Source organism: Giraffa tippelskirchi, chromosome 3 (assembly GCF_054371585.1).
Source record: "Giraffa tippelskirchi isolate mGirTip1 chromosome 3, T2T-mGirTip1v1.2.pri, whole genome shotgun sequence".
In the NCBI taxonomy this organism is placed as follows: domain Eukaryota; kingdom Metazoa; phylum Chordata; class Mammalia; order Artiodactyla; family Giraffidae; genus Giraffa; species Giraffa tippelskirchi.
In genome coordinates, this window is record NC_137277.1 from 6,989,204 (window position 1) to 7,015,627 (window position 26,424).

At 46.5% G+C, this 26,424-nt stretch overlaps 1 protein-coding gene across 6 annotated transcripts; it reads left to right on the forward strand.

Annotated features, from left to right (window-relative positions):
- The first annotated feature begins 232 nt into the window (after window positions 1-232).
- Window positions 233-26,416, forward strand: NUP85 (nucleoporin 85). 6 transcript variants are annotated; one of them, XM_081575230.1, is made up of 21 exons: window positions 233-326; window positions 819-1,005; window positions 3,284-3,466; window positions 5,174-5,267; window positions 8,685-8,847; window positions 12,098-12,168; window positions 12,725-12,768; window positions 13,794-13,863; window positions 15,021-15,142; window positions 17,733-17,867; window positions 17,962-18,084; window positions 18,302-18,433; window positions 18,675-18,781; window positions 22,335-22,418; window positions 22,573-22,638; window positions 22,832-22,983; window positions 23,725-23,842; window positions 23,945-24,045; window positions 25,303-25,454; window positions 25,801-25,902; window positions 26,235-26,416. In XM_081575230.1, the coding sequence occupies exons 4-21, from the start codon at window positions 5,207-5,209 to the stop codon at window positions 26,334-26,336; spliced, it is 1,905 nt and encodes a 634-aa protein (XP_081431356.1). In that variant the 5' UTR covers window positions 233-326; window positions 819-1,005; window positions 3,284-3,466; window positions 5,174-5,206; the 3' UTR covers window positions 26,337-26,416. The 6 variants fall into 6 exon arrangements, with proteins under 6 accessions (XP_081431356.1, XP_081431351.1, XP_081431355.1 ...); XM_081575225.1 differs by lacking the exon at window positions 3,284-3,466; XM_081575229.1 differs by lacking the exon at window positions 819-1,005.
- Window positions 26,417-26,424: the final 8 nt, after the last annotated feature.

The following is a 26,424-nucleotide window of genomic DNA, read 5'->3' on the forward strand; positions in this document are numbered from 1 at the left end:
TGTCCGCGGCGGCGCCGGATCTGGCGAAAGCGGTCCCGTGAAGACAGGCCGCCCCTGGCGCTGCCTTCCCCGTTCGTGTGGTCGAGGCCAGAAGTTGGGGCGCGTGCGGAGCGCCGCAGAGCGGGTGGCCGTGGCTCTGAGGAGAAGCCCCCGCCGCGGCGGGCGTCTGGGCCTGCAGGCAGTGCGGGAGGCCCTCACGCGCGGGGTCCTCTCTCGCAGCCGGCCCTGAGCCGGAGCTCTGAGGCGCGAGCCTTGGCGGCCCTGCGAGTTCTCGGCGGCTGTGGTGCGGCGCTATGGAGGAGTTCGACGGCGAGCCGACGGTCACTGTAAGGGGGCCCCGAACAGTACGCTTTCCCCCCGAGGCCCGGAGATTGGGTCCGCCTCGTCCCTGCTGCTGGCGAGGTGCCCGGCCCCTTCCCTCAGCACAGCTGCCCCCCGTTCGGAAGTCGCATTAATTCGCTGCCCGCGTGTGGGTCGCGGTGGTCGCTGGGTTTCTGCTGCCTTGTATATTCTGAGGATATTCCTGGCCCTGGAGACCGCCCCCCCCCCCCCCGCCAACTCTGTTCCTTTCCGTCCCTTGCCTCCCCGACCTCCCTGCTTCTCTGGCTTTTCCTCTTGGGCTAAAGCTTTAATGAGCGGGTTGGAGCCAGGCGGAGGTATTGTATGGCTTTTTTTCTCCCGGCCGAGCTAAGCTTCACGTCGCAGCCCCGTGAGCTTGGCTTCTGCTTGAGCTGGCCCAAGGTTTACCAAGTATAGTTCTATCTGTTGTTAAGTCGCGCCCGGTCATGTCCGACTCTTTGCGACCCCATGGACTGCAGCACGCCAGGCTTCCCTGTCCCTCACCACCTCCTGGAGTTTGCTTAAGTTCAAGTTCATTCCATCCGTGATGCCCTCTGCTCCTCCTGCTCTCGATCTTTCCCGCATCAGGGACTTTGCCAAATGAGTCGTCTGTTCTCATCAGATGACCAAAATATTGGAGCTTCAGCTTCAGCAACAGTCCCTCCAGTGAGTATTCAGGGTTGACCTCCCTTAAGATTGACTGGTTTGATCTCCTTGCTGTCCAAGGGACTTTCAGGGGTCTTCTCCAGCACCGCGGTTCGAAGGCATCAATTCTTTGGCATTCTGCCGCCTTTACGGTCCAGCTCTCAAAACCGTACATGACCACTGGGAAGACCATAGCGTTGGCCATACGAACCTTTGTCGGCAATGTCTCTGCTTTCAACTCACTGTCTGGGTTTGTCATCACTTTCCTGTCAAGAAGCAATTGTCTTCTGATTTCATGGCTGCAGTCACCATCTGCAGTGATTTTGGAGCCCAGGAGGAAATCTGTCATTACCTTTTCCCCTTCTGTTTGCCATGCAGTAATGGGGCCAGATGCCATGATCTTAGTTTTTTTTAATATTTAGCCTTAAGCCGACTCTTTCACTCTCCTCCTTCACACTCATCAAGAGGCTCTTTAGTTCCTCTTCACTTGTTGCCATTAGGGTGGTATCATCCACATATCTAAGTCTATTGATGTTTCTCCCGCTTATCTTGATTCTGGCTTGTAAGTCACCCAACCTGGCATTTCTCATGATGTGCTCAGTATATAGATTAAACAAACAGTAACAGCAGACAGCCTGTCATATTCCTTTCTCGATCTTGAGCCGATCAGTTTTTCCATACAGGGTTCTAACTTTGCTTCTTTGCCCTTTAGCAGGGCTTGCAGGTTACCAAGAGCTAAGAGATGTAGAACAAGCCTAAGTGGACAGATGGAAATATTTCCCAGTCAGGGAATATTTCTCAGGAGACAGGTGAGATGGTCTGGTAGTCCCATCTCTCTAAGAGCTTTCCACAATTTGTCATGATCCACACAGTCAAAGGCTTTCGTGTGGTCGATGAAGCAGAGATAGATGTTTTTCTGAAATTCCCTTGCTTTCTGTAGGACTTCTCTGGTGGCTCAGATGTTAAAGCGTCTGCCTACAATGTGGGACACCCGGGTTCAATCCCTGGGTTGGGAAGATCTCCTGGAGAAAGAAATGGCAACCCACTCCACTATTCTTGCCTGGAAAATTCCATGGACGGAGGAGCCTGTTAGGCTAAAGTCCATGGGGTATTATCCAGCAAATGTTGGCAATTTGATCTCTAGTTCCTCTTTCTTTTCTAAGCCCAACTTGGACATCTGGAAGTTCTTGGTTTGCATAATGCTTCAGCCTAGCATGCAAGATTTTAAGCATGATCTTACTAGTATGGGAGATGAGTGCAATTGTCCGATGGTTAGCACATTCTTTGGTACTACCATTCTTGGCAATTGGGATGAAGATGGACCTTTTCCAGTCCTGTGGCCACTGCTGGGTCTTCCAGACTTGCTGACATAATGAATGCAAAACCTTGATGGTATTCTCCTTTAAGGATTTGAGTAGTTCTGCTGGAATTTCATCACATCCACCAGCTTTATTAACAGCAGTGCTTCTCTTAAGGCCCACTTGACTTTGCACTCCAGAATGTCTGACTCTGGGTGACTAACCACACCACTGTAGTAATCCGGTTCATTAAGATCTTTTTTATACGGTTCTTCCATGTATTCTTTCTATCTCTTCGTGATCTTTTCAGCATCTGCTAGGTCTCAGGAGACTATTCCTGCTTTTTCATTGCTCTGTTTGCTTTCACATCTGTTTAAACTCTGAGGAGAGTGTGTCAGATGTGGATGATATATGATGCTTAGAAGGAGATTCATGGCTGTTAGAGGAGGGATACCGACCCTTCCCCCTGTTTGGGATGCACTTCTCTCTTAGGTTTCTGTCCCACTCATTTTGTCAGGTTCTTTGTCAGAAAAGCTTTCCCTGACTTCCCTGACTAGGCAATATTTCCATCTGTCTATTTAGGCTTGTTCTGCATCTCTCAGCTCTTGGTAACCTGTAAGCCCTGCTAAACGGCAAGCTGCCTGACCTTATATTTTTGCTTTTTAGAAAGTTGAGATGCCTTCAGCTTACTGCTGAAGCCATCAAATTGCAACGCAGTATCTCACAAAACCAAAAACTGAAAATAGAAGTCATTTCAAAGCTAAGTGGACGAGAGACATGAGATCTCAAACAGCAGTAAACATGGGATGTTACTCTCTATAAAGCTTACTTCTATATCCTATAGAGTGTTAACTTTTCATGCATATGTGAAGTACCTTAAATGCTAAATATCCATCAAGGAGTGTGTCACTGTCTTTTGGGAGGACAAATAGACTATTGGAATCACTGGGACTTTTTCAGATTACATGTTATCTTGCTTTTTCCTCCTTCACTTATGTCAGAATCTTTGGATGGGGAAACTTTCCCAGTACTCTGTGCGACCCTGGATAGCTACTTGCTATTGAACCATGACAATGAGTCATGCATTTACAAATGGATTGAAAACGATCTAAGCTGAATTTTGCCCCCAGTAGTGATGACTGACTTGTGACAACCCAGCTTTACATTGGTGTTGGGGAGACCAGGTAGGAAACCTGTTGGCCTTGTGGACACAGCCTCTCAGAAGGGCATCATCCATAGTCTTGAATCTGAACCTCAACAATGAAAGTTTGAATTCAGTCGTGTCTGTATTTGAGAGTTAGTCTGCTCTTTGAGCTTGCTCTATACACACTCTCAAGAGGCTGATGAATAACCTTGAAAACTATTGTCACTTTTTATATCAGGGTGAATATATCAAGGCTCGTGAAGGCCAGTTAGTAATTAGCAGATTCAAGAATGTTTCAGTGTTGATCCAAAGAGATTAATTTTGAGTAGTTTTTCTAGACCAGTGGTATTATCTTTTTAGGTCAAGGACTAAGAAATGTGAGTTACAGTTATTGTCTTTTTTTTTTTTTTTTTTTTTAGGGCTTCCGTGGTAGCTCAGCTGATAAAAGAATCCGCCTGCAATGTGGGAGACCTGGGTTGGGAAGATCCCCTGGAGAAGGGAAAGGCTACCCACCCCGGTATTCTGGCTTGGAGAATTCCATGGACTCTGTAGTCCATGGGGTCACAAAGACTCGGACATGACTGAGCAACTTCCACTTCACTTCACTTTTTTTTTTGGTTCTTTCCAGATAAATACCTAGAAGTGGCATTGCTGGGGTATAGGAGGGATGCGTGCACTTAGTTGTGCCTGACTCTTTGTGACCCCAGGGACTGTAGTCCTTCAGGCTCCTCTGTCCATGGGATTTTCCAGGAAAGAATAATGGAGTGGGTTGCCATTTCCTTCTCCAGGGTATCTTCCCCACCCAGGGATCAAACCTGTGTCTCCTGCGTTGGCAGGCGGATTCTTTACCACTAGCGCAAGCTGGGAAGCCCAGGACAGATGCATATTTAGCTAAAATAAACTCAATGGGTCATGAGGGAAAGCGGAGGATTACAAGGGTTGCTCCTGACAGTTGGGAAGGCTTTGTCCTATTGCGGGAGTGGAATGAGGTTTGGGAATGAGCATCAGAAGTCCCTATTTTGGGACTTCCCTGGTGGTTCAGTGGTTAAGAATCCACCTGCCAATGCAGGGGACACGGGTTCGATCCTTGTTCCGGGCAGATTTCACATGCCATGGGGCAGCTAAGCCCATGCACTCTAGAGCCTGTGCTCCACAACTGGAGAAGCCACCACAGTGAGAAGCCCAAGCACCGCAACTACAGAAAGCTCGTGTGCAGCCATAAATTAAGTTCCTGTTTTGGCTCTTGATGTTATGGATATAGCTCTGAGGGTTAGATAACTCATAAAGGGTGTATTATGCAGTTGGATTTATGAAGCTGAGACTCAGGGATTGGTGTGACTGAGTTGGAGAAAAAAATTAAGCGCCATTAAAGATGTGATATAGAGGCCATGGGATTGGAGGTCTTTTTAGTGAGTAACAGCAGTTCAATTCCTGTTTAATTTTTTTAACTGCCCTTTTTCTGAACTACAGATCACTAAATTACCATATAATAATTGATTAGGGGGTAGCTTTCCTTTTTATCAGCACTTGAGAAGTGGCAGGCTGGGTCAAGGTGCCTAACAAAACTCTTTTGCTCATTTAGGGTCTAACAGACTGGGCTCATCTCAGCCACACTCGGCTGTGTTTATAGATTAGCACTTAATAACTTTCACGACCACTGATTACTAGAATTATACTTGCAAGTCAATTGAAAGCAAAGCCTTTAGGAAGAATAACGATTTCTGTGCCTTATTTTTTTTTTTACTAGTGGATTCCAGGAGTGAATTCCCAGAAGAAGCAAATGTGTTTTGACTGGGGTCCAGGGGAGATGCTGGTGTGTGAAACCGCTTTCAGTGAAAAAGGTAGGTTGCTTTGTTTCTCTTTTAGATTATCTGTGTTGGTACATTTGTTTTTTGTTCCTTTACTTCTCTCAGATTTGACTAGCTGAGATATGAAACAGTTGAACTTGTTTTGTACCATTTTCATTTTTGAAACTTTTTAGCTATTTAAGATTTTCATTGATTTGTGAGACTTGGCAGATGTTGAGTCCAGGAAAAAAACTTAACAACGATCTTCCCAGTGTTAAAGAAGGTTTTCTTTATACTTAAAAACTTGAAGCTTTTTGTTTCCCTTTTGGTCCTGTCTCTTTGTAGTAGTCCCCTCATTGTGAATGTTTGCAGATGTCACAGCCCTTACCTTCATGTTTTCATTGTGAACAAAATAACTTGTCCTTTAAGCTCCATCAGGTATCGGACATGGCTCTTAACTTTCCGATGGAGATTCCCTCTAGTAGCAAGGTAAAATCGACATCTCGGTATTTGATTTTGCTTTCTCCTTTTCAAGAGAGAAATCTCAGAAAATGTTGAAAGGATTATTTTGCGAATCTTTGTCATGTTCTTTATCCAAATGTAGAGGTTTTCCTCTTTTGTTGGGAGCACATTGAGCTAATGAAGGTCATATAATTTTAGCAAATTACGTAGTATGCAGTTTGTGTGATTTTTTTTAATTAAATTTTTTTGCCACTTGTCATGGCATGTGGGATCTTAGTTCCCTCACCAGGGATTGAACCCATGACCTCTGCACTGGAAGCATGGAGTTGTAACCACTAGACCACTGATGCTCAGTAGTGTCTGACTCTTTGCAATCCTATGGACTGTAGCCCTCTAGCCTCCTCTGTCCATGGGATTCCCCAGGCAAGGATATTGGAGTGGGATGCCATTTCCTTCTGCAGGCAATCTTTCTGACCCAGGGATTGAACTCTCATCTCTTGTGTCTTCTGCATTGGCAGGCGGGTTCTTTACCACTGTGCCACCTGTGAAGCCCCTCGTGTAAGTTTTAAGCAGAGTAGTTTTTCTTGATTTTATAGTTTGAAATGATCCCTGATGTTGCCAAATATCTATGGGATATCTTGGTATTAAGAATCTCAAGTTTGGCAGAGTGGTAGAAGTTGCTCAGAAGAGAAACTTCTGTGACTGTGTCTGAATGGCTTCTTTCCCTACTTAATGGGAAAGCTTATCAACATTTCTAGCTTGTCCTTGATTGTTGGAAACTCAAGATTTTCTTTCTTTTTTTATTTATTGCAATCACATTCGTAACAAGCCATTGAACATTATCACAACTTATTTGAGAAGCTGCTGTATGTGAAATGTCCATAAGTTGGTGGTTTATAATTTATTATTACAAAGCCTTTTCATCACTGTTGCAAAATAGTTTAGTCAGTTCTTGATTCTTTGTTCTAGGAGTAATGGCAATAAAAAGTAATATAAAAAGAATATTTATTTTGACATTTTGTAAAACTTCAGCTGTGGGTTTATCTTATTTATTGAGTTTACATAGGCTAATATTAAGTGGTTTCCTTTTTTTTCCTAGTATATTTCAATGAATAGAGGTGAAATGTCTTTACAGAGTATGCTAGTGAGTTGAGGGGTAAAGTCTAAGAGTAAACATTTGTGTATAAAAATTCACGTATGTCATAAATCAAAGCAAGATCCTCTATGACCCACCTCCTAGAGTAATGGAAATAAAAACAAAAGTAAGTGGGACCTGATTAAACTTAAAAGCCTTTGCACAGCAAAGGAAACTATAAGCAAGGTGAAAAGAAAACCCTCAGAATGGGAGAAAATAATAGCAAATGAAGCAACTGACAAAGGATTAATTTCCAAAATATACAAGCAGCTCAGACAACTCAATACCAGAAAAACAAACAACCCAATCAAAAAGTGGGAAAAAGGCCTGAACAGACATTTCTCCAAAGAAGACACAGATGGCTAACAACCAATGAAAAGATGCTCAACATTGCTCATTGTTAGAGAAACGCAAATCAAAACTACAATGAGATATCACCTCACACCGGTCAGAATGGCCCTCATCAAAAAGTCTACAGACAATAAATGCTGGAGAGGGTGTGGAGAAAGGGAAACACTCTTGCACTGTTTGTGGGAATGTAAATTGATACAGCCACTATGGAAGATGGCATGGAGATTTCTTTAAAAACTAGGAAGAAAACCACCATATGACCCAGCAATTACACTTCTCGGCATACACCCTGAGGAAACCAAAATTGAAAGAGACACATGTATCCCATTTTTCTTTTCAGCACTATTTACAGTAGCTAGAACATGGAAGCAACCTAGATGTCCATCAACAGATGAATGGATAAAGAAGTTGTGGTATATATACACAATGGAATATTACTCAGCCATACAAAGGAACACATCAGTTCTAATGAGGTGGATGGACCTAGAACCTATTATACAGAGTGAAGTGAGAGAAAGATAAATACCGTATTCTAACACGTGTATACGGAATCTAGAAAAATGATACTGAAGAATTTATTTACAGGGCAACAATGGAGAAACAGACATAGAGAATAGACTTATGGCCATAGGGAGAGGGTGAGATGTATGGAAAGAGTAACATGGAAACTTTCATTACCATATGTAAAATAGATAGCCAATGGGAATTTGCTGTATGGCTCAGGAAACTCAAACAAGGGCTCTGTATCAACCTAGAGGGGTGAGATAGGGAGGGCGTTGGGAGGGGGGTTCAAAAGGGAGGGAATATATGTACACCTATGGCTGATTCATGTTGAGGTTTGACAGAAAACAGCAAAATTCTATAAAGCAATTATCCTTCAATAAAAAATTAAATTAAAAAAAATTCACGTATGGGGGCTTCCCAGGTGGCCGAGTGATAGAGTCCGCCTGCCATTGCAGGAGACATGGGTTCGATCCCTGGTCCAGGAAGGTCCCATATGCCATGGAGCAGCTAATCCTGTGTGCCACAACTCGAACCTGTGCTCTAGAGCCCAGAAACCACAACTGCCGAGCCAGTGTGCCACAACTACTGAAATGCATGCCCTAGAGCCCGCGCTCCACAACAAGAGGAGCCACGGCAATGAGAGGCCCGTGCACCGCAGCTAGAGAGTCGGCCCTGCTCCCTGCAACTAGAGAAAAGTCCAAGCAGCAACGAAGACCCAGCACAGCCAAAATAAATTTAAAAAAAAATTCACATACGAGGAATTTCTCCGGCTACCCAGTGGTTAGGACGGTGCTCCCACTGCAGGGGTATGGGTTCAAGCCCTGGTTGGGAAACTAAGGTCCCACATGCTACATGGCCAAAGAAAATAAAAATAAAAATTCATGTGTGGATAAAAAATATATCATGAAATCAGTAGCAAAGAAGTTGAAGCTTTTGTAATTAGTTAATTAAAATTTTTAGAGTGCTTTGATGAGGATGACTGTGATAGATGTTAATTTTTTTTTCCTGTTTTGTTTCAGAAAAATCAGAGATGGTGGCAGGTTGCCCCTTTATCCATATCATCCGAAAGGATATAGATGCTTACTCTAAAATCCTGAGAAAACTCTTCAATGAATCCCATGGAATCTTCGTGGGCCTCCAGAGAATTGAAGAAGAGTTGACTGGAAAATCCAGAAAAGCTCAGTAAGTTGGCTGCTGATAGGTGCTGCCTCCCATAACTAAATTTTGAAAAACCAAGTGAAATGAATCCTTTTCCTTTTGCACGATGGATGGACCTCCTGGAGAAATGTGGGAGTCCTGGTTTGATGTCCTGGCCTCTGTACTGGGCAGTGTAAGTGGTCATGGATGGAGAAATCTTACAGAGAATGTGCAGATGGTTGCCAGTCAACTTGCTGGCTGCTTGATGAGCTTTCTTTATATTCCTACTTCATTTACCCTCCAGAGAATAAAATTTAGGGCAAATAAGCACCTGAGAGTCATTGAATGAGGTCCCACTGTTGAGAGTCTTGTTTTGTCTTTAAAGAATTATTTTCAAGGCATTTTTTTGGGAAGAGACCAGAAAACTTGCATTGTTTATAGGCTAGAATTGGTTGAAGTGGGTTTGTGAATTAACTGCATCAACGTCAGGTGCTTATTCAGGCCTTAACTCATATCTCCAAAATTTCTAGGGGTGGATCCTAAAATCTCTAGGTGAGTCTTAAGTACAAGTAGAGTTTGAGAGCCCCTGTGTTAGGTTTTTCTTAATGTCTATTCATATGCCTAGGGAATAGATAATGTTGGTATTTGTGTTGGAAAAACAAAAAGTTTTTCCTGTGTTTCACTCACAGCCCTTCTGACGTCAAATGTGTGGGAGTTTTCACGCACCAAGCAGTTCTCTGACCCCAGCTGGGTGTCCTACAATTTAGCTGTATTCTGACACTGCCTACCTGGAGATAGCATCAGATTCCACAAATTAGGGGCTCTATCTGACAAAACTGCCTCCCATTCAGATGCCAGTCACAAATAGTGAGTCCCCAGGTTACCCACAACTGCTGTCCAGCTTGGCTACAAATCAGAGGTTCCCATGGTGACCTTAGGTTTAATGAATTTGCTGGAGGAGCTCACAGAACTCAAGGAAACAAGTTTAGCAGTTCATTAAAGGATATGAGAAAGGACACAGATGGACAGCCAGGTGAAGATAACCATGGGGCTTGGTCTGGAAGAGTCCCAAGTGCAGGAACCCCTGTCCCTATGGAGCTGGGGTGTGTCACCATCCTGGTACATGGATGTGTTCACCCACCTGGAAGCTCTCCAAGCCCCATACCTTTGAGATTTTATGGAATCTTCCTCATGTAGGTATGACCATTATCTCCATTTATGGCCCTCTCCCCTCTCCAGGGAAGTCAGGGACAGGGCTGATAATTTCAATTTCTAATTATGGCTTGGTCTTTATGGTGATCAGTCCTCATCCAGGAGCTGCCTAGGGTTGGAACACAAGATGCTGCTAGTCCTCTTGTCATTTAGGAATTTACAAAGTTTTCAGGAGCTGTGAGTCGGGGATTGGGGATGAAGACTAGTGTTTTATTTCTTTTTATAGACCACAGTGTCACAGTATTTTACTTCCTTGATAAGCATTTTACAGATGAATCACTCCAGAGGGTACCCTGGTCAGCATATATGTGTGTCTGTGTGTTTATGAAAGATCACTGGTGACAAGAGGCTCTGGTACAGGATATTGATAACTTAGAGAAATCTCTTATGACTCTAGGGGAAAAGCATGTCAAAAGTCCTGTAATTCCCTGAAGGCAGGGACCCTGTCTTGTTTATGTGGGCCTTCTGTTCGCAAATATCCTCATTCATCTATATAGTAGGTGCTTTTAAATATTTGCTGAATTTAATAAATTAGTGAACATGTGAATGTCCTGCTAATAGTGGGATGGTAGCTCCTGTTTTGGAGAAGGCAATGGCAACCCACTCCAGTACTCTTGCATGGAAAATCCCATGGATGGAGGAGCCTGGTAGGCTGCAGTCCGTGGGGTCACGAAGAGTCGGACACGACTGAGCGACTTCACTTTCACTTTGCACTTTGATGCATTGGAGAAGGAAATGGCAACCCACTCCAGTGTTCTTGCCTGGAGAATCCCAGGGATGGGGAAGCCTGGTGGGCTGCCGTCTCTGGGGTCACACAGAGTCAGACACGACTGAAGCGACTTAGCAGCAGCAGCAGCAGCAGCAGCAGCAGCTCCTGTTTTGTGCATGGGGGTCAGCATATCACCTTGCTTTTGGCCGGGTGAGTTATTTATTTGGGCCTGAGTCTCGACTGAAAAGTGAGACAGTGTGTGCGAGTTGCTTCAGCTGCTGCTGGCCGCATTGTACCTTCTGTTCATCTTTAAAGGGAGCCAGAAAATAAATAAACAAAATAAATGGAGCCAGTAGGCAGCATTTAGGTCTCTTCATTGAGAACTAACGTTTCTTTCTAAGGATCTACATCTCGGTAACTAATAGCCAGTTCCTTCTTTGTTTTGTTCTACTCTTTCCTCTTTTAAGAACTCTGTTTTGAAATAATTTTAAACATACAGAAAAGGTGCAAAAATAATAGACTTCTGTACATCTCTCATCCAGCTTCTCTGATGTTAGTATCTTGTATAACCACATTACTGGTGTTTAAACCAGGAAACTTAAATGTTGATGCAGTATGATTAACTGAAGGCCTTATTTCAGTTCCACCATTTTTTCCACTAATGTCCTTTTTCCTCTTCTGCAACCAAATGAGGTTGCGTTTAGTTTTTTTGTCTCTAATCTGCTTCATGGCCTTGTCACTTTTGAAAAATATTGACCAATTATCTTGGAAACCGTCCCTCAAAACTGTTCTGGGTTTGTCAGATGTTTTCTCATGACTGAGCAGAGATTATGCATTTTTACCAAGAATACCACAGAAGTTGTGTGATATGTCCTTTTTCACACATCACATCATGAGGTTCATGATGCTGATGTTTTATTATGTTTATATTGACCTTGATCACTTGGTTAATGTGGTTTCTACTGGGTTTCTGTACTATAAAGTTACCATCTTTCCCTTTGTAACTATTAAGTGTTTGAGGGAAAAACTCTGAGACTATGAAAATCCTCAAATTTCTCAAGTCCTTCAAATTTCTCCTCAAATTTCAACCACTAGTTTTAGGATCCATTAGTGGGTCTCATTTGAGACAATTAATAACCTTGTGGACTCATGGATATTTCTTCTAGTCCCTGGGTTATATGGTATTTTGTTTATTTTGTGGCTCAAGTTGTTTTAGCTTTGGCCATGAGGAACTCCTTCAAGTTGGCTCCTGTCCGTCAGCAAGCTTTTTATCTTTTTATTTTTTGATACTTTCTGTCATCACAAGATGTTCCTTATTTTCTGTCACCACAAACTGTTCCAGGTTCATCTTGTATGCCATTTCATCTTTTGTAGATTGGTTCGAGTGAGTAAAAACTACCGATCAGTCATAAGAGCATGCATGGAGGAAATGCACCAATTTGCAGGTAAGTATTGTGTGTGTGTGTGTGTGTGTGTGTGTGTGTGTTAGTAATTGAAGTATTTATCTGGCTATAAGTACTACAAGGTAAAATCTGATTGACATTCTAGTTTAAAACTTACTTTCCTATCTTACATAATCTTTAATTTTCTGGCAGTTGTCTTGAGTACATTTTAGAACAAATTAGAACGTATTATGTTAGCAGGTATGAGGCTAAAGGGCCAAATTAAAGACCTTTGACAATTACATTCCCAGTTCTTTGATCTTGGTGATTGAAAGTTATCATAACCCTGAGAGCCATGTGACTCATAGGTGCTGGATAGAATCTTGTATAGCATGGTGGTCTCTATGTTTGCCACATTGTAGTTGAAAGAGCCACTTGTCATTTCTGGGCCTTGGTTTGAGATCATTGATGTACAAGAGAGATATGAAGCATATTTCAAAAAAAATCTGTAGTGAAAATGGATGGTCATTTGAAGGCACAGCCGTAGTACCTGTATATGAAGCTCTGACAGTAAGACTCAAGTTACATTGCTCACTTAAAATACTTTGTGTTTTGTTAGTTGCTGATAAAGATTCAGCCAGTGGCCGCCAGTTCAGCAGCCAGGTAAGGGGGTGGGGCCACCTGTGTTGTACCGGTACCATTTATGTCCTTCTGAGTCCTCAGTAGCCCCCGGGGGTGGCTTTGTAATCACTGATACTGCAGACGTCTCTTTTCTTGCCAGGTAGACAGGCAACTCCTTGGGGTGGTAAGAATCACCTTGAACTTCCTGGTACCCTTTTCAAGGCTTAGCACCTTGGAACACAAGGATGTGCTTGATAAGTACTTGTATGAGTTTTCAGCTCCCATGGGAAATATAAATCCTAACCACACTGTGTCACCTGAGATGGTGAGCTGAGGTTTTAGAACCACTGGTTAGTCTCATGAACTATACTCAGTGAACCAGTATTTTTAAACGGCAGGTTGTTACATTTTAGCTGGAAGATGACTTAAAGAAGTCTCATTCTTTTGTTAGAATTTTGATATTATTCAAACTCAGTAGTCAGTAGGGACTGGTGCACCATCTCTGAAGTCATCAGACTATTTATTTTTCCTTATGATTAAGGTATAATATTCTGTGATTGTATAAGAAGGATGATAGGGGTACTGCATATTGCTAAGGTCAGGGTCCAGAGCTGATTTATTTTGGAGTCTTATATTGGGTTTGCTTTTTTAATAGACTGTTTCCTAAACATCAATCCCTTTAATATCAACATCATTAATTTTCACTGTACCTGTATATTATGATATTATTTGCTAAATACTTTTCTAAAAATCATCTCTCCCTTTTTGCTCAGAGTTGCTTCCTAAACTATAATATTCATCAAGATCATGGGTGTAATGAGCTACTTACATTTTTCTAATGCACATTAAACTAAAATCACAACCATTGAAACAGAAACTATTATTTTGTGTCCCACCCCCTAAACCTCTCTCACTGACTGTCTTGTGGGGAACCCTACGATAGGAACCGTCTACAAATGTCGAGTCAATGAAGGACCTTCATGCGTTTCACGCTCTGCTTTGTTTCTTAGCTCTAGGAAACCTCAGGAATGTTTTCAGTCAAAACTTGGCCTCTGTTCCTTCCTTAGGTCTCCATTCTGTCGGCAATGGAGCTCATTTGGAACCTTTGTGAGATTCTTTTTATCGAAGTGGCCCCAGGTGAGCACAGAATCATCTTGTCACAGTGGCAGAGGTGTCCCCCCTACCCTGTCCTGTGCTGTGATGAGTGTTTTGTTGCCTAGAATGCTCTTTTCATCAATATAAGCATTGAGAATTATTACAGGATGCCTAAAGAAGCCTGTGTTTTTGTCAAGATACTGCAAAAAGAGTCAGAGTATCTTCTGAAAACCTTAAATTGTAGGCAGGTGACCCCTAAAAAATACGAAGAAACAGATATCAAACTAGCGTGCAAAGGGAGTGGTCTATATTTATATCATGGACTGGTGAAGCTTTAGAAAGGTTTAGGAAAAGCTCGGGAGAGGTGTGTGCAGGTTCTTCTCCAGCCTCCAAGGGAACCAGCCCTCCCAGCTCCTGAGACTTTTAGCCTCCTGAAACACGAGACAGTACATTTCTGTTGTTTAAAATTTTAAGAATGAAAAAAGTTGTACGATATGAGGCAGGATTAGGTGGTGGAAGCCAGAGTCCCTTAGAGAATTCCTTTGCTGGTGATTGGGTCAGGGGCAACCCTACAGCTTCATGCGTCCACTCCAAATTATTCCCTTGATCTTGAATTTGATTGTGGTCAGTACAGTATCCTGGCTTGAGTGGGCTCTCTGTGGAGGGGCTGCAGGCCTTTTTGCTTTCTTTTAATGGTTTATATTTACTGTTGTCCATGAGTGTGTATTAGTAGTCTCTATGTGCAGTCACAGCTTTTTATTCATACTCCTCCTCAAGCACTGAGCAGCTTGAAATTGAATTGGTTGGTTGTCCGCTCACCTCCTCCAGTAGATTCTGAGGACTGTGGCTATCTTTTTATCACGGTTGGGTACCTGGCACCTAGTCAGTACCATCCCCATACGGCCATTATTGATGTGGTCACTGAGTATTGTGTAGTTGTGAAGAACCTGGGGGTGGTCAGGTCTGGGTCTCGTGTTCAGCCCCTCTGACGATTCAGTGAAAGGTCGAGCTGCCCATCACAGAGGAGGCACCCACAGAAGTCCGTTCGCTAGTTCAGCCCTGTGGTCAGGACCGCACGCCCACTCACTGAAGAGGGACAGACCTCTTCCTCCATAGTTCGCTCGCCTGCGCTACACTCCCTGTACTTCGGGAAAGTGGAATCTACTGCTTGTGTGTCTGACAAGAGTGTTTCCTCCAAGCTGGCCCTCTCCTCCTCTACCTCCTTGACTGGGTCCGACTGCACGTGTGCGAGGTGGACAGTTTGTCGGCAGATGTTCTGGGCAGTGAGAACCCAAGCAAACACGAGAGCTTCTGGAACTTGGTAAGACCCTCGTGCATGCTGGGCCTCCCTGCCTTCCTCCTCATATTCTCTTTGGCCTGTGCTCCCGGGCCGGCCAGAGGGTTTCCCTGTTGAGCCCCTGTGCGTGTGGTTCTTTGAGTCTGTGATCATGGAGACGTGCTTAGGTAGGTGTTTTCTCCCCTGCTCCGTGAGAGAGTTTTGAAATAAGTTACCATGTAAGACTTCGCAGTGAGAAGGGGATGTTGATCTTTTTGTGGATCTAAGGATGAGACTTGGTGAAGATGATGCAAAGCCGACTGATAGGTACTGGGGTAGGGTTTGCTGTCAGTGAGCTGAGGGCTGTTGTGAGGTGTCAGGTGTGTTCTGAAGCTGAGTTGTGATGATGGTGCACAACTCTGTGAACTTACTCAAATTCACTGAATTAGACACTTAAACAGGTGAATGTTTATAAGGTGTACATTGCAATCAGTAAAGCTATTAAAAACAAAGACATTGATGATCCCAGTCATTTTGGATGGTCAGTTTGAAAGTCAGTGTGTGTGTGTGTGTGTCTGTGTGTGTGTATTCTATGTCTGGGAGAGCAGTACCTTTCCATTCACCTATACTGACCTGTGACCCAGTTTGGAGCAACTAGGGAGGAGGTTGCTGGTTGGCTTGAATGTTGGAGACTTATAACATCTGAAATTCAGGTAAAGAGCTGCTGCCTTTGAGGCTGTTTCTGAGGCCTTCGGGTGCTCAGAGATCTGTGCAGGTAAAGGGAGAGCCTTTGCTCAGAAATGGTTGGGCCTAGGTTTTAAGTGGTTGATTCATTCACTGTGTATTTGAGTGGTGCTGTGTGCAGGCCCTGAGGAAACAACCAGAACCAAAGCAGGCAGTGATTCCCGCCCTTACGGAGCTTGTATCCTGGGTGGGGAGACAGGAAATAAATTCAGAAGCAAGTAAAATATGTGTAAAAGTGAAGTGCTCTGGAGAGAAATAGAGCAGGAGAGGGGAATTGGGAGTGTTAGAGTCGAGGAAGGGCACCCTTGCGAGGTGATGTGTGAGTAGGAACCCGAGGAGGTGACGAGGGGTAAGGGCTCAGCTCCTAGAGAGGCAGGGTGGTGGCGGCGCTCAGTCACTCAGTCTTGTCTGACTCTTGTGACCGCATGGACTATAGCCCACCAGGCTCCTCTGTCCATGGGATTTTCCAGGCAAGGATACTGGAATGGGTTGCTGTTCCTTCTCCAGGGGATCCTCCTGACCCAGGGATCAAACCTGCGTCTTCTGCATTGGCAGGAGGATTCTTTACCACTGAGCCACCAGAAAAGCCCCAGAGAGGCAGGGTAGTTGAATGCTAAGAACAGGGTCTGTGGTGCCAAGCTGCCCAGGTTAGCATCCCAGCTCTGCCTCTTAGCAACTGTGAGCTCTAGTGAGTTACTTAACTGCCTTTAGTTTCTTCATCTGTAGCGTGGAGAGTGTAACACCTGCCCCACAGGGCTGTTCTGATTCAGTTAGTTGCAGGAGATAACTGTATGACCTAGCTGGTGGACACAGTAGAGCTCCCGTTTTACTCCTGAGTCAGTTGGGGTAAGGAAGACATTGAAGAGTCAAACACAGGAGCACTGTGATCTTACTTAGATCTTTTTTTCTTTTTAATCATATTTATTTATTTGGCTGTGCTGGGGCTTAGTTGTGGCGTGCAGGCTCTTTAGTTGCAGCATGTGAACTGTTAGTTGCGGCGTGTGGGATCTAGTTCCCTGACCAGGGATGGAACCCAGGCTCCCTGCATTGGGAGCACCGAGTCTTAGCCACGACCAGCAGGAAAAGTCCCTGATTGAGGTTTTCAAAGGCTTTTCTGGTTGCACTGCTGAGAACAGAGCAAAAGCAGAGCGGAGAAACCAGTCTGGAGGCTCAGGTCCTAAATCAGGCAGCTGTGGTGGTGACTTGGACATGGGTAGGAGCTGAGCGGAGGAGCTGATGAGAAGGGATTCGATTTTGGATGCAATTTAAAGGTACAGTGTTAGGATTTGCTAATGAATTGGATGTGTAAGAAATAGAAGAATGTGGGTTGGTGGGTTGGAGGCGACCAGGTGTTTACTTAAAGGCATGTTAAGAGGCCTGTGAGAGTCAAGTGGAGCCATAGGGTGGCAATAGGATGTGCGTGTCTGGAATTCAGGGAGAGGGATTGGGACTTGTCAGCATGGGCATCCTTGGCTTTCTTCTTCCTTTTCTTTTGCCGTAGCTTGCAGGATCTTAGTTCCCCAAGCAGGAATTGAACCCAGGCCATAAAATAGCATGGAAAAACCTGAACCAAATTTGGCCAACCCAGTATTTGAACTAAAACTTTTTCTTTTAACTGAAACTTTTACAAATCAGTGCTTTATGTGATGCACTTTGGTAATTTTTATTTTCTACTTCATTTTATTTTTAAAAAGTCGGTCATACCTGCAGTGGGTTACAACAACATGCAGTTTGAAAAGCATGGTACAGGTTAAAACTAGAAGGTTGGATGCGTTAGATTACCTCTGAGGAGGGAACCATCACGCTTCTCCGGGACGAGGAAGCTAGAGTGGGCTGAGGGGACTGTCTGCTGAGGCTCCGCCTGGATGCTATGTTTTTGGTGTCCTCCCAGGTGACCATCTTGGTGCTGCAGGGCCGGCTGGACGAGGCCCGACAGATGCTCTCCAAGGAAGCCGACACCAACCCCGCCTCTACAGGCATGTGCCGAGTCCTGGGGGACCTGATGAGGACAATGCCCGTTCTCAGCGTATGTGGGAGCCGCCTGGGTCGCAGAGATGGGTTCATGCAGGGAGCGTGAGGGGCTGGCATGGTGACCACCCCGCTCTGTGTCTCTCCCGCAGCCTGGGAACACGCAGACCCTGACGGAGCTGGAGCTGAGGTGGCAGCACTGGCATGAGGAATGCGAGCGGCACCTGCAGGACGGCACGTTCGCCTCCAACCCCCACCTCGAGTCTCTCTGCAAGGTCTGCGGGGAGCAGGTCCTGGCTAGGGGCCAAGCCAGCTCCTCCTGTGGCCCTGGGCGTCCAGCTCAGCAGCAGCTCCTCCTCGGACGGGGCTCTGTATGGGGCTCTGTATGGGCCCTGTCGGGAAGGAGCGAGCTTTCGACTCAGCTGCTCCAGCTGAGGTGAGGAGCCTTACGGGGAAGTGGCCCCAGAGTTAAGGGACAATATCTCTTCTCAGGTCCTGCTGGGAGATGATGCCGCCCTGCTGGAGCAGAAGGAGCTTCTGAGTAACTGGTATCACTTCCTGGTGACCCGGCTGCTGTACTCTCAGCCCACGGTCAAGCCCATGGATCTGCACGTCTACGCCCAGGTGTGTCAGCTCCTCCAGGAGGGGTGGGGAGTTGGCATCTGGGGCTCCACTCCCTGCTGGGTCACTTGGACCCTGTGGCCTCGTTGACTTGACCCTCCCTGGAGAACAGAAGGGGCTTTCCTTGGGCCCTATTTGAAGGACCCCATTGCCCTTCTCCAGGGTCCCCTACACAGCAGCCCTGCCTGCCCCCTTGAGTCTCTGCCACCATCCGGGGACTGAATGGGTCACCACCTTTCCACAGTCCAGCCTTGACCTGTTTCTGGGAGGTGAGAGCAGCCCAGAGCCCCTGGACAACATCTTGATGGCAGCCTTCGAGTTTGACATCCACCAAGTGATCAAGGAGTGCAGGTAGGGCCCGCTGCACCAGCACCACGCTGACTGCCTCAGAAGTGCAGTTCAGTGCCTACGTGCGTTCACGGTGTCCTACTCCCATCACTGCCCTCCTTTTCCAGAATGTACTGCTCCTTCTTGTTGGTGTCTTAACCTTCTTCCCACAGACCTGGTCCCCCTGCCACAGCCACTAGACAATGTCTTCTCTCTGGACGAGCCTGGGGGCCTTCCTGAGGCTTGCAGGCTACTGTATCTGTAACAGTTTGCACTTCAGGGATGTTTACTTAAAGTAATAGTGCAAGAAATTACTATGGTATTTAAAATCCAGAAATAGCCAGCCAGCTTATTTCTTGGAACTTGATGGACATGCAGCCACTTTACAGGACAGCACTTCCCTGGTAAGCCAGGAGCTACCACACCACCGGACTCCGGGCTGGGTCTGTTTGGAGCAGAGATTCCACATCAGCCCCCTCCCCAGATCTCTACCCAGACCTTTAGCAAGGCAGGAAAGGGAGCATGAAACAATGAATCCAAGGCAGAGCTTTCCAGAATCCCCACCTGTAGTAAATCAGAGAAAACTTACCTCCCTCCTCATGCAGCCTGGAAAGGTAGGTGTGGCACCCAAGAATCGCCGAGGGAGAAGGTTAGGAACTGCTGGAGCAGGTGGCCTTGCTCAGGTATCGAAGTCACTGACCTTGATTGGATCTTTTCTTAGTGAATCTGGCAGTGGGAAGGTCTCCCCAGTTCCACCCTCCACCCGCCCCACCCATGCTACCTGCTTTTCCCGTTTGGCCAAAAGAAAGCCAAGGCCCACCATTCAGAAAATGCTGTTAGACTTGGAGAAAGGAAGGTTTGTGTCCGTATTCTTTACACAAACCTCTATAATAGGGACTGGTTGGAACTGGAAGATAACTTACAGAATTCAGCTGATTTTGGCGAGGGGTTGTATCTGCAGTGAAGGATCAGTGGGGGTGGCTCCCAGAGGCAGACGCCAGTCTTTAGCTTTGTCAGTGTCTCTGTCTATAAGTCAAAGCAATAGGCATTCCTGAATATGTTGTCTGTTACTGGTAGTGGGTTATTTCCTCCAGGGCTTCCTTCATAAGCCACATCTGGAATTTTAGGATCAAGACAGATTTGAGCAAAAGAGGAAGGAAGAACAATAAAAAAGGAAAAGCACCTTGCTGTTTTCAGTGGTTTGTAGAAGGAAAAGAGAAGTATAATGAAGGGGCGTGGCGCTAATGAACGCCGCTGAAAAATGCATCACCCCTGCCAGTCTTGAAGGAGGAATGATCAGGCTTGCAGCCCCTCAGTCTGGGCGTCCGTCTGCCCTGGCAGCCAGGGAAAAAATTGAGGGATTTCCACTAGCTGGGAATCTAGGAGCTCGGGTTTTCCTGACCAGTAGCTTCTTCCTGCCCTACTCTGAAAAGCAGGTCCTGGGACCTCTGCCCGTTAATTGAAAGAAGGGCTGAAGCATCCTCAGAGAGAGAGTGCCCTCCTGGATGAGGAAGGATGGGATCCGGGGTCTCTTGAGCACTTGCTTTCTCCTGGGTTGTTCGGTTAGGCCCCAGCTCAGTTCCCAGGGGAGAGGAGCACCTCTCTCTGGGGTAGGGCCGGGGGGCTGGCGGTGTAGGGGAGCGTTGAGCTTCAGGTGTGGTGTCGGCTGGTCACTCCTCTTGGGGGGAATGAGGGGAGCCCTTCCTCAGCTAGAAGGGAGCTTTCTATAGGGGTACCTGATGACCCCCATATCAACTGTGCCAGGCCGTGGGGCACAGCGGGCTCCTGAGGCAGAGCAGAGAGGCCCTGAAAGTGAAAGTGTAGTCGCTTAGTCGAGTCCGACTCTTTGTGATCCTGTCGACTGTATGTAGCCGCCAGGCCCCTCGGTCCATCGGATTTCCCAGGCAAGAAGGCTGGAGTGGGTTGCCATTTCCTTCTCCAGGGGATCTTCCTGACACAGGCATTGAACTCTCGCTGCCTGCATTGTGGGCAGGCTCTTTACTGTCTGAGCCACGAGGGAATCCCAGAGAGGCCCTGGGAGGCCACGGTTCACCAGCTCCTGCTGAAGGGCCACGCATTTGCCTGGCGTATCCACAGCTGAAGGAAAAACTGGATTTCTTCCCTTGTGGGTTGCAGCTGCCAATTCTTGCCATCGAGCAAAAGGAAAAGGGGAACTGACATGTACTTCACGGGATGACAGCAGCCCCAGGGCAGGGCAGACAGCCCATTTAGTCGGTCATTCAGTGTAAACTATCCCTACTCTTTTTATATCCTGAAAGCAGGATTTTTTACCCTAGCAACATTGAAGTTGCTTTTCCCTCTCCCAAGATTTAAAAAATACTCACGATACAGAAAGGCCTATGCCAAGTAATAAATTAAAAATATAATTCAAAATGATGTATTCACACTGCAGTAAGTGCATTGGTATATTCTATACAAAATGCTAGTGAGTTTACAAAATCTGGCGATGTAAAAAAACTTAACATCTGGAACATTTCGAGGACCCTAGAAAATGTCATTTTTTAATAAGGGCTAGAGATGATTTTAGGTTTTGATTAAATGTGGTTTGGGGAAGGACTTTTAGACCTTCATTATGTGTCAGATTACATATCCAATAAAATCAAATTATTAATCATGTAATCAAGCAAAAAATAATTTCTTTATACAAAGTATTAATAGATAATACAAGGTGGTTTTTTAAATGATGTCATGTATATATCCGGAGAAGGCAATGGCAACCCACTCCACTACTCTTGTCTGGAAAATCCCATGGGCGGAGGAGCCTGGTAGGCTGCAGTCCATGGGGTCGCTAAGAGTCGGACACGACTGAGCAGCTTCACTTTTACTTTTCACTTTCATGCATTGGAGAAGGAAATGGCAACCCACTCCAGTGCTCTTGCCTGGAGAATCCCATGGATGGAGGAGCCTGGTGGGCTGCAGTCCATGGGGTCGCTAAGAGTCGGACACGACTGAGCAGCTTCACTTTTACTTTTCACTTTCATGCATTGGAGAAGGAAATGGCAACCCACTCCAGTGTTCTTGCCTGGAGAATCCCGGGGATGGGGAAGCCTCATGGGCTGCCACCTATGTGGTCGCACAGAGTCAGACACGACTGACGTGACTTAGCAGTAGCAGCATGTATATATGATTGTGTTCATAAAATATGCTAATCAAAACTCTGCCACAGTGAGAAACGTTAACAGCATAAACAGCAATCCAAATGCAGACATAGTTCTTTGAATTCCATGTTTCATCAAGCATCAAACCCCACCAGTCTTTTCATCCTTTGCTTACCCGTTACCCTGTATCTGCATTCTCCATATCTATTTGGGTCCCTGGATTTCATTTTTCTGAGTGACATTCTCCATTGAAATGTCTCACTGGCTGCTGTTTGGGGTTGAATGTCCTTCCCAGTGTGTTAGTCCCCCCCTAGCAGGCAGGCAGCATCCAGCTTGCCACTGTCCCTCCCCCACCTTTTACAGCAAAGGAGGTGCGGGGCTCCTGCTTATGCTCCACACCTGGGTGCTGGGGCTGCTCATCCTGACATTGCTTCTTGCCTCGGTATCTGAACCTGTAGCATCGCCTTGAGCAACTGGTGGTTCGTGGCCCACCTGACAGACCTGCTGGATCACTGCAAGCTCCTACAGTCGCACAACCTCTAGTAAGTACGCCATGGCCATGCCAACCTTCTGTTTGCCATCACCCAGGCCCTTGAGGGTGGGGTGAACAGAATGCCTAGAAGGGAGGTTGGGCTGCCAAAGGGGGCCTTGAAGAGCATCCCGGGAGCCTTAGTCTCGGGGTCTGTTTCCTCCCAGCTTTGGATCCAACATGAGAGAGTTCCTCCTGCTGGAATACGCCTCAGGACTCTTCGCTCATCACAGGTGGGAAGGCCGCAGGGCTGAGGGCCAGCGGGGTGCCCTCCAGCAGGCACTGCGCATGGCCAGGGTTCTCCCCCGTCTGGTTCCTTGAAGGCACAGGGTCTGGGGAGGAGCTGCCTTGGAGGCTAGTTTCCGGGCCCAGGGCAGCATCCGGGCTCGCCAGGCCCTCATGTCTGTCCCCCTCGGACCCATGCAGCCTGTGGCAGCTGGGTGTGGACTACTGTGACCACTGCCCTGAGCTGGGCCGGGTCTCTCTGGAGCTGCATATTGAGCGGATCCCTTTGACCACGGAGCAGAAAGCCCTCAAGGTACTGCGGGTCTGCGAGCAGCGGCAGATGACGGAGCAAGGTGAGTGGGTTCTCCTCCCAGCCTTCAGAGTCTCGGCAGTAGCTGCCAGGAGGTGAGCCAAAGCACTGGAGAATCCCCAGGGAGGGATGAAGAGCTAGGGACCCACTGGGACCTAGAAGCAGTCAAGCATGCTGCCTGTTACAAAGGTCCTGACCACTTCTTCGCTCATGCTTTCAACCAGAGGTCAGGCTGGGGCAGCCGTGGTTTGTCCTGTCCCAGGGGGGTTGCCGTTGCTGGCTCAGGCTGGCTGGGGGGGACGCAGGACTGGAGGTGACTCGTGAAGAACATGGGGAGACGTTGATGAAGTTTGCCCTGTCTCTTCCCCCTTCGCTGTCAAGTGGTACAGGCCTAAATAGTTATTCTTCCCAGGGGCACTCCATGTTTATGACCGTCCCTGAAAGCATGTAGCACTCAAGACCCAGAGCCTGGTAGGCTTTTCAGCATGTGGACAAATAATGACGCACTGATCTGTGGGGAACCTTGCTAATATTCTTGCCACCCCTGAAGTGAAACCTACTCACAAAGCCAAAGCCAACAAGGGTGGGTCGTACTCTTAACGAGGCCAGAAGACAATTTATAAACCTCACAGTTCCTAGTTCTGCTGCCCAGCTGTACTTGGAGCCCACAGAGAAGCCACATAAAACTCAGAGGTGGTGGGAAGGTTGCTCCTATCTGAGCAGGGTTTGGGAATGGAGTGATTTGTAGGGTGAACGGTTTGCCTTTTCTCTTTTCTCTGCTAAGTTCGCAGCATCTGTAAGATCTTGGCCATGAAAGCGGTCCGCAACAATCGCCTGGGCTCTGCTCTGTCTTGGAGCATTCGAGCCAAAGACGCCGCCTTTGCCACACTGGTATCGGACAGGTGGGCTCACCTTCTGTGTGCTTCCCGGGTACTGCCTGGGAAGTTGCAGGGCTGAGGAGGGGGCCTGGGACTGCTGCTCTCATCTCTGGGCCGGCCTTGCAGGTTCCTCAGGGATTACTGTGAGCGAGGCTGCTTCTCTGACCTGGATCTCATTGACAACCTGGGGCCAGCCATGATGCTCAGTGATCGACTGACGTTCCTGGGTGAGTCTCTGAGCTGTCCCCCGGACCTTTAGCACAAGCGCACAGATATGGACTTGCCCAGAAGTTCTAGATTTCTCCAGTCCAAAACACACAGAACTCGGAGAGACTTCGCTGGTGGTCCAGTGGTTAAGACACCACGCTTCCACTGCAGGGGTGCAGGTCTGATCCCTGGTGGGGGAACCAAGATCCCACATACTGGGCAGCATGGCCAAAGGGGGAAAAAACATAGGAGCCTGTGTGGTCTCTGCAAAGCGTATTTTTTGGTAACATTTTATTTTCTGGTAATTTGAAACTTAGAAATTGTGAAAGTAGTGTAAGGAATAAGTACCGTACACCGTACCAAGTTAACCAGTTATTTATGTTTTGCCTCATTTGTTTTATTCTCTCAGGTTTTTTGAGAATAGTTTGAAAGTATGTTGGAGACATTGTTTCCCTTCCTCCATAAATATCTGAGAATGTATATCCTGAAGAGTAAGAACATTCTCTTACTTAACCAGTTATGAAAATTAGGAGGTTCAACATTGATACAATTCTCTCATCTAATCCATTTTCTGACTCCCATCAGTTGTCCCAATAATGTCCTTTGTTTTCCATGAATTTAGTTTTCATATCTCATTAATGCCTCTGCTTTTGTTGGTCTTCCTTAATCTTGACGTTTTTGTCGAGTCTGTTCAGCTCTCTTGTAGAATATTCTTACTTGGGGTTTATTCATGAGCAGCCTCAGGTTATATACTTGGTAGGAATTCCACTGAGGGGATGTGTTAATAGCAACTCCCTTCTTAGTGTAGCTCACCTTGATCACTTGGTTAAAGTGGCATCCACCAGGGGTCTCCTCTAAAATGTATTAAACAGATTTATTAATCTATGGAGCTGTACTTCGGGATTATTTAAATCTCCTCAGACTTTGATCCACTAGTGTTCGTAACTACTGGTGATTTTCTGACTGCCGATAAAATTGTGTTTTAGTTGGCATCCCCCTGTATGGAAAGCTTTCCCTTCCTCCCGTTTATTCTTTCATTTATATCAGCCATGGCCTTAAGGGTTATTTTATTCAGTCTGTTATCAACTATGACTCTTGTTCATTTTGATGCTTATATTCTCCCAGGTTTGGCTCTTTGGAGCCCCCTTTAAGCGAGGATTTTGAATCCTTTTGGTATCGTTGGCTGATGAGCTTGGAGGCCGCTTTGGAAGAATTTCCTTGCTCTGGAGTCTCTTGTTCAGGGTCACAGGTGACCTCGTGCTCTCTCTTCCCAACAGGGAAGTACCGCGAGTTCCACCGCTTGTATGGGGAGAAGCGCTTTGCCGATGCCGCATCTCTCCTCCTCTCCTTGATGACGTCCCAGATTGCTCCCCGGTCTTTCTGGATGACGCTGCTGACAGACGCCCTGCCCCTTTTGGAACAGAAACAGGTACAGATTGAGTCCACAGGGTCTTCTCTTTTATCCCGTAGCTGTTGCAAATGTATATCCATCCATCGTCTCCTAAGTAGGGGTGTGTGTGTGTACCCCCATGGCGCCCACTCTGGAAATCTAGGATCCCCACAAGAAAATGACTTAACTTGACACGAGGCAGCTGTCCACTGAACGCTCAGCCCAGGACCCTGACGGGAAGAGCTGGGAGTGAGAGTGGGGGGCCTCTCACCCCCCAGCCACTTCCCCGTGTGAGATGAAAGGAAGGCTGTCTCAGCCCGAGCCCTTGCCAGACCGCTGAGGCCCCGGCTGGGGAGCAGCTCCGCGAAGCAGTCTCTCCCCACAGGTGATCTTCTCCACAGAGCAGACGTACGAGCTCCTGAGGTGTCTGGAGGACCTGACCTCAGGAAGGCCGGTGTGTGCAGAGCCCGACGCCCAGCAACTCCAGGTCAGTCTGATGGTTCCAGGACGGAGAGGAGAGAAGGCACCCCACCCCCACCAGATGTTGGCCCCTTACAAACTCACATGCCTCTCACATTACCGCTTGTGACTATGGCACACGAACTTTTTAGGAGGAAATGGGGTGATTTTAGTGTTCTGGGCTCTTGATTTTTTTCTTTCCTGTCAGTTGTGGTGGTCCTCTGCATGCAGCTTGGTCTCATCTTAAGAACCTCCTGGAAGATACTACTGAATATTTTGTGCCCTTCATCTCCCTTTGGATTAGTCTTGGGAAAGAAGGAGAACTTTCTCCTGGGCTTCACACGGGCTCTTTGCTTTTAGGATGATGATATCGAGACTACCAAGGTGGAAATGCTGAGACTTGCTCTTGCGCGGAATCTTGCTCGGTCAATTATAAAAGAAGGCTCATTGGAAGGTTCCTGAAGCCAGCTCCAACATGGTATCTTTGTAAAGGCAATGTATATACACTTTTAAAAGAATAAATGTTTCTTTTTGCAAATACAGGCAAGTT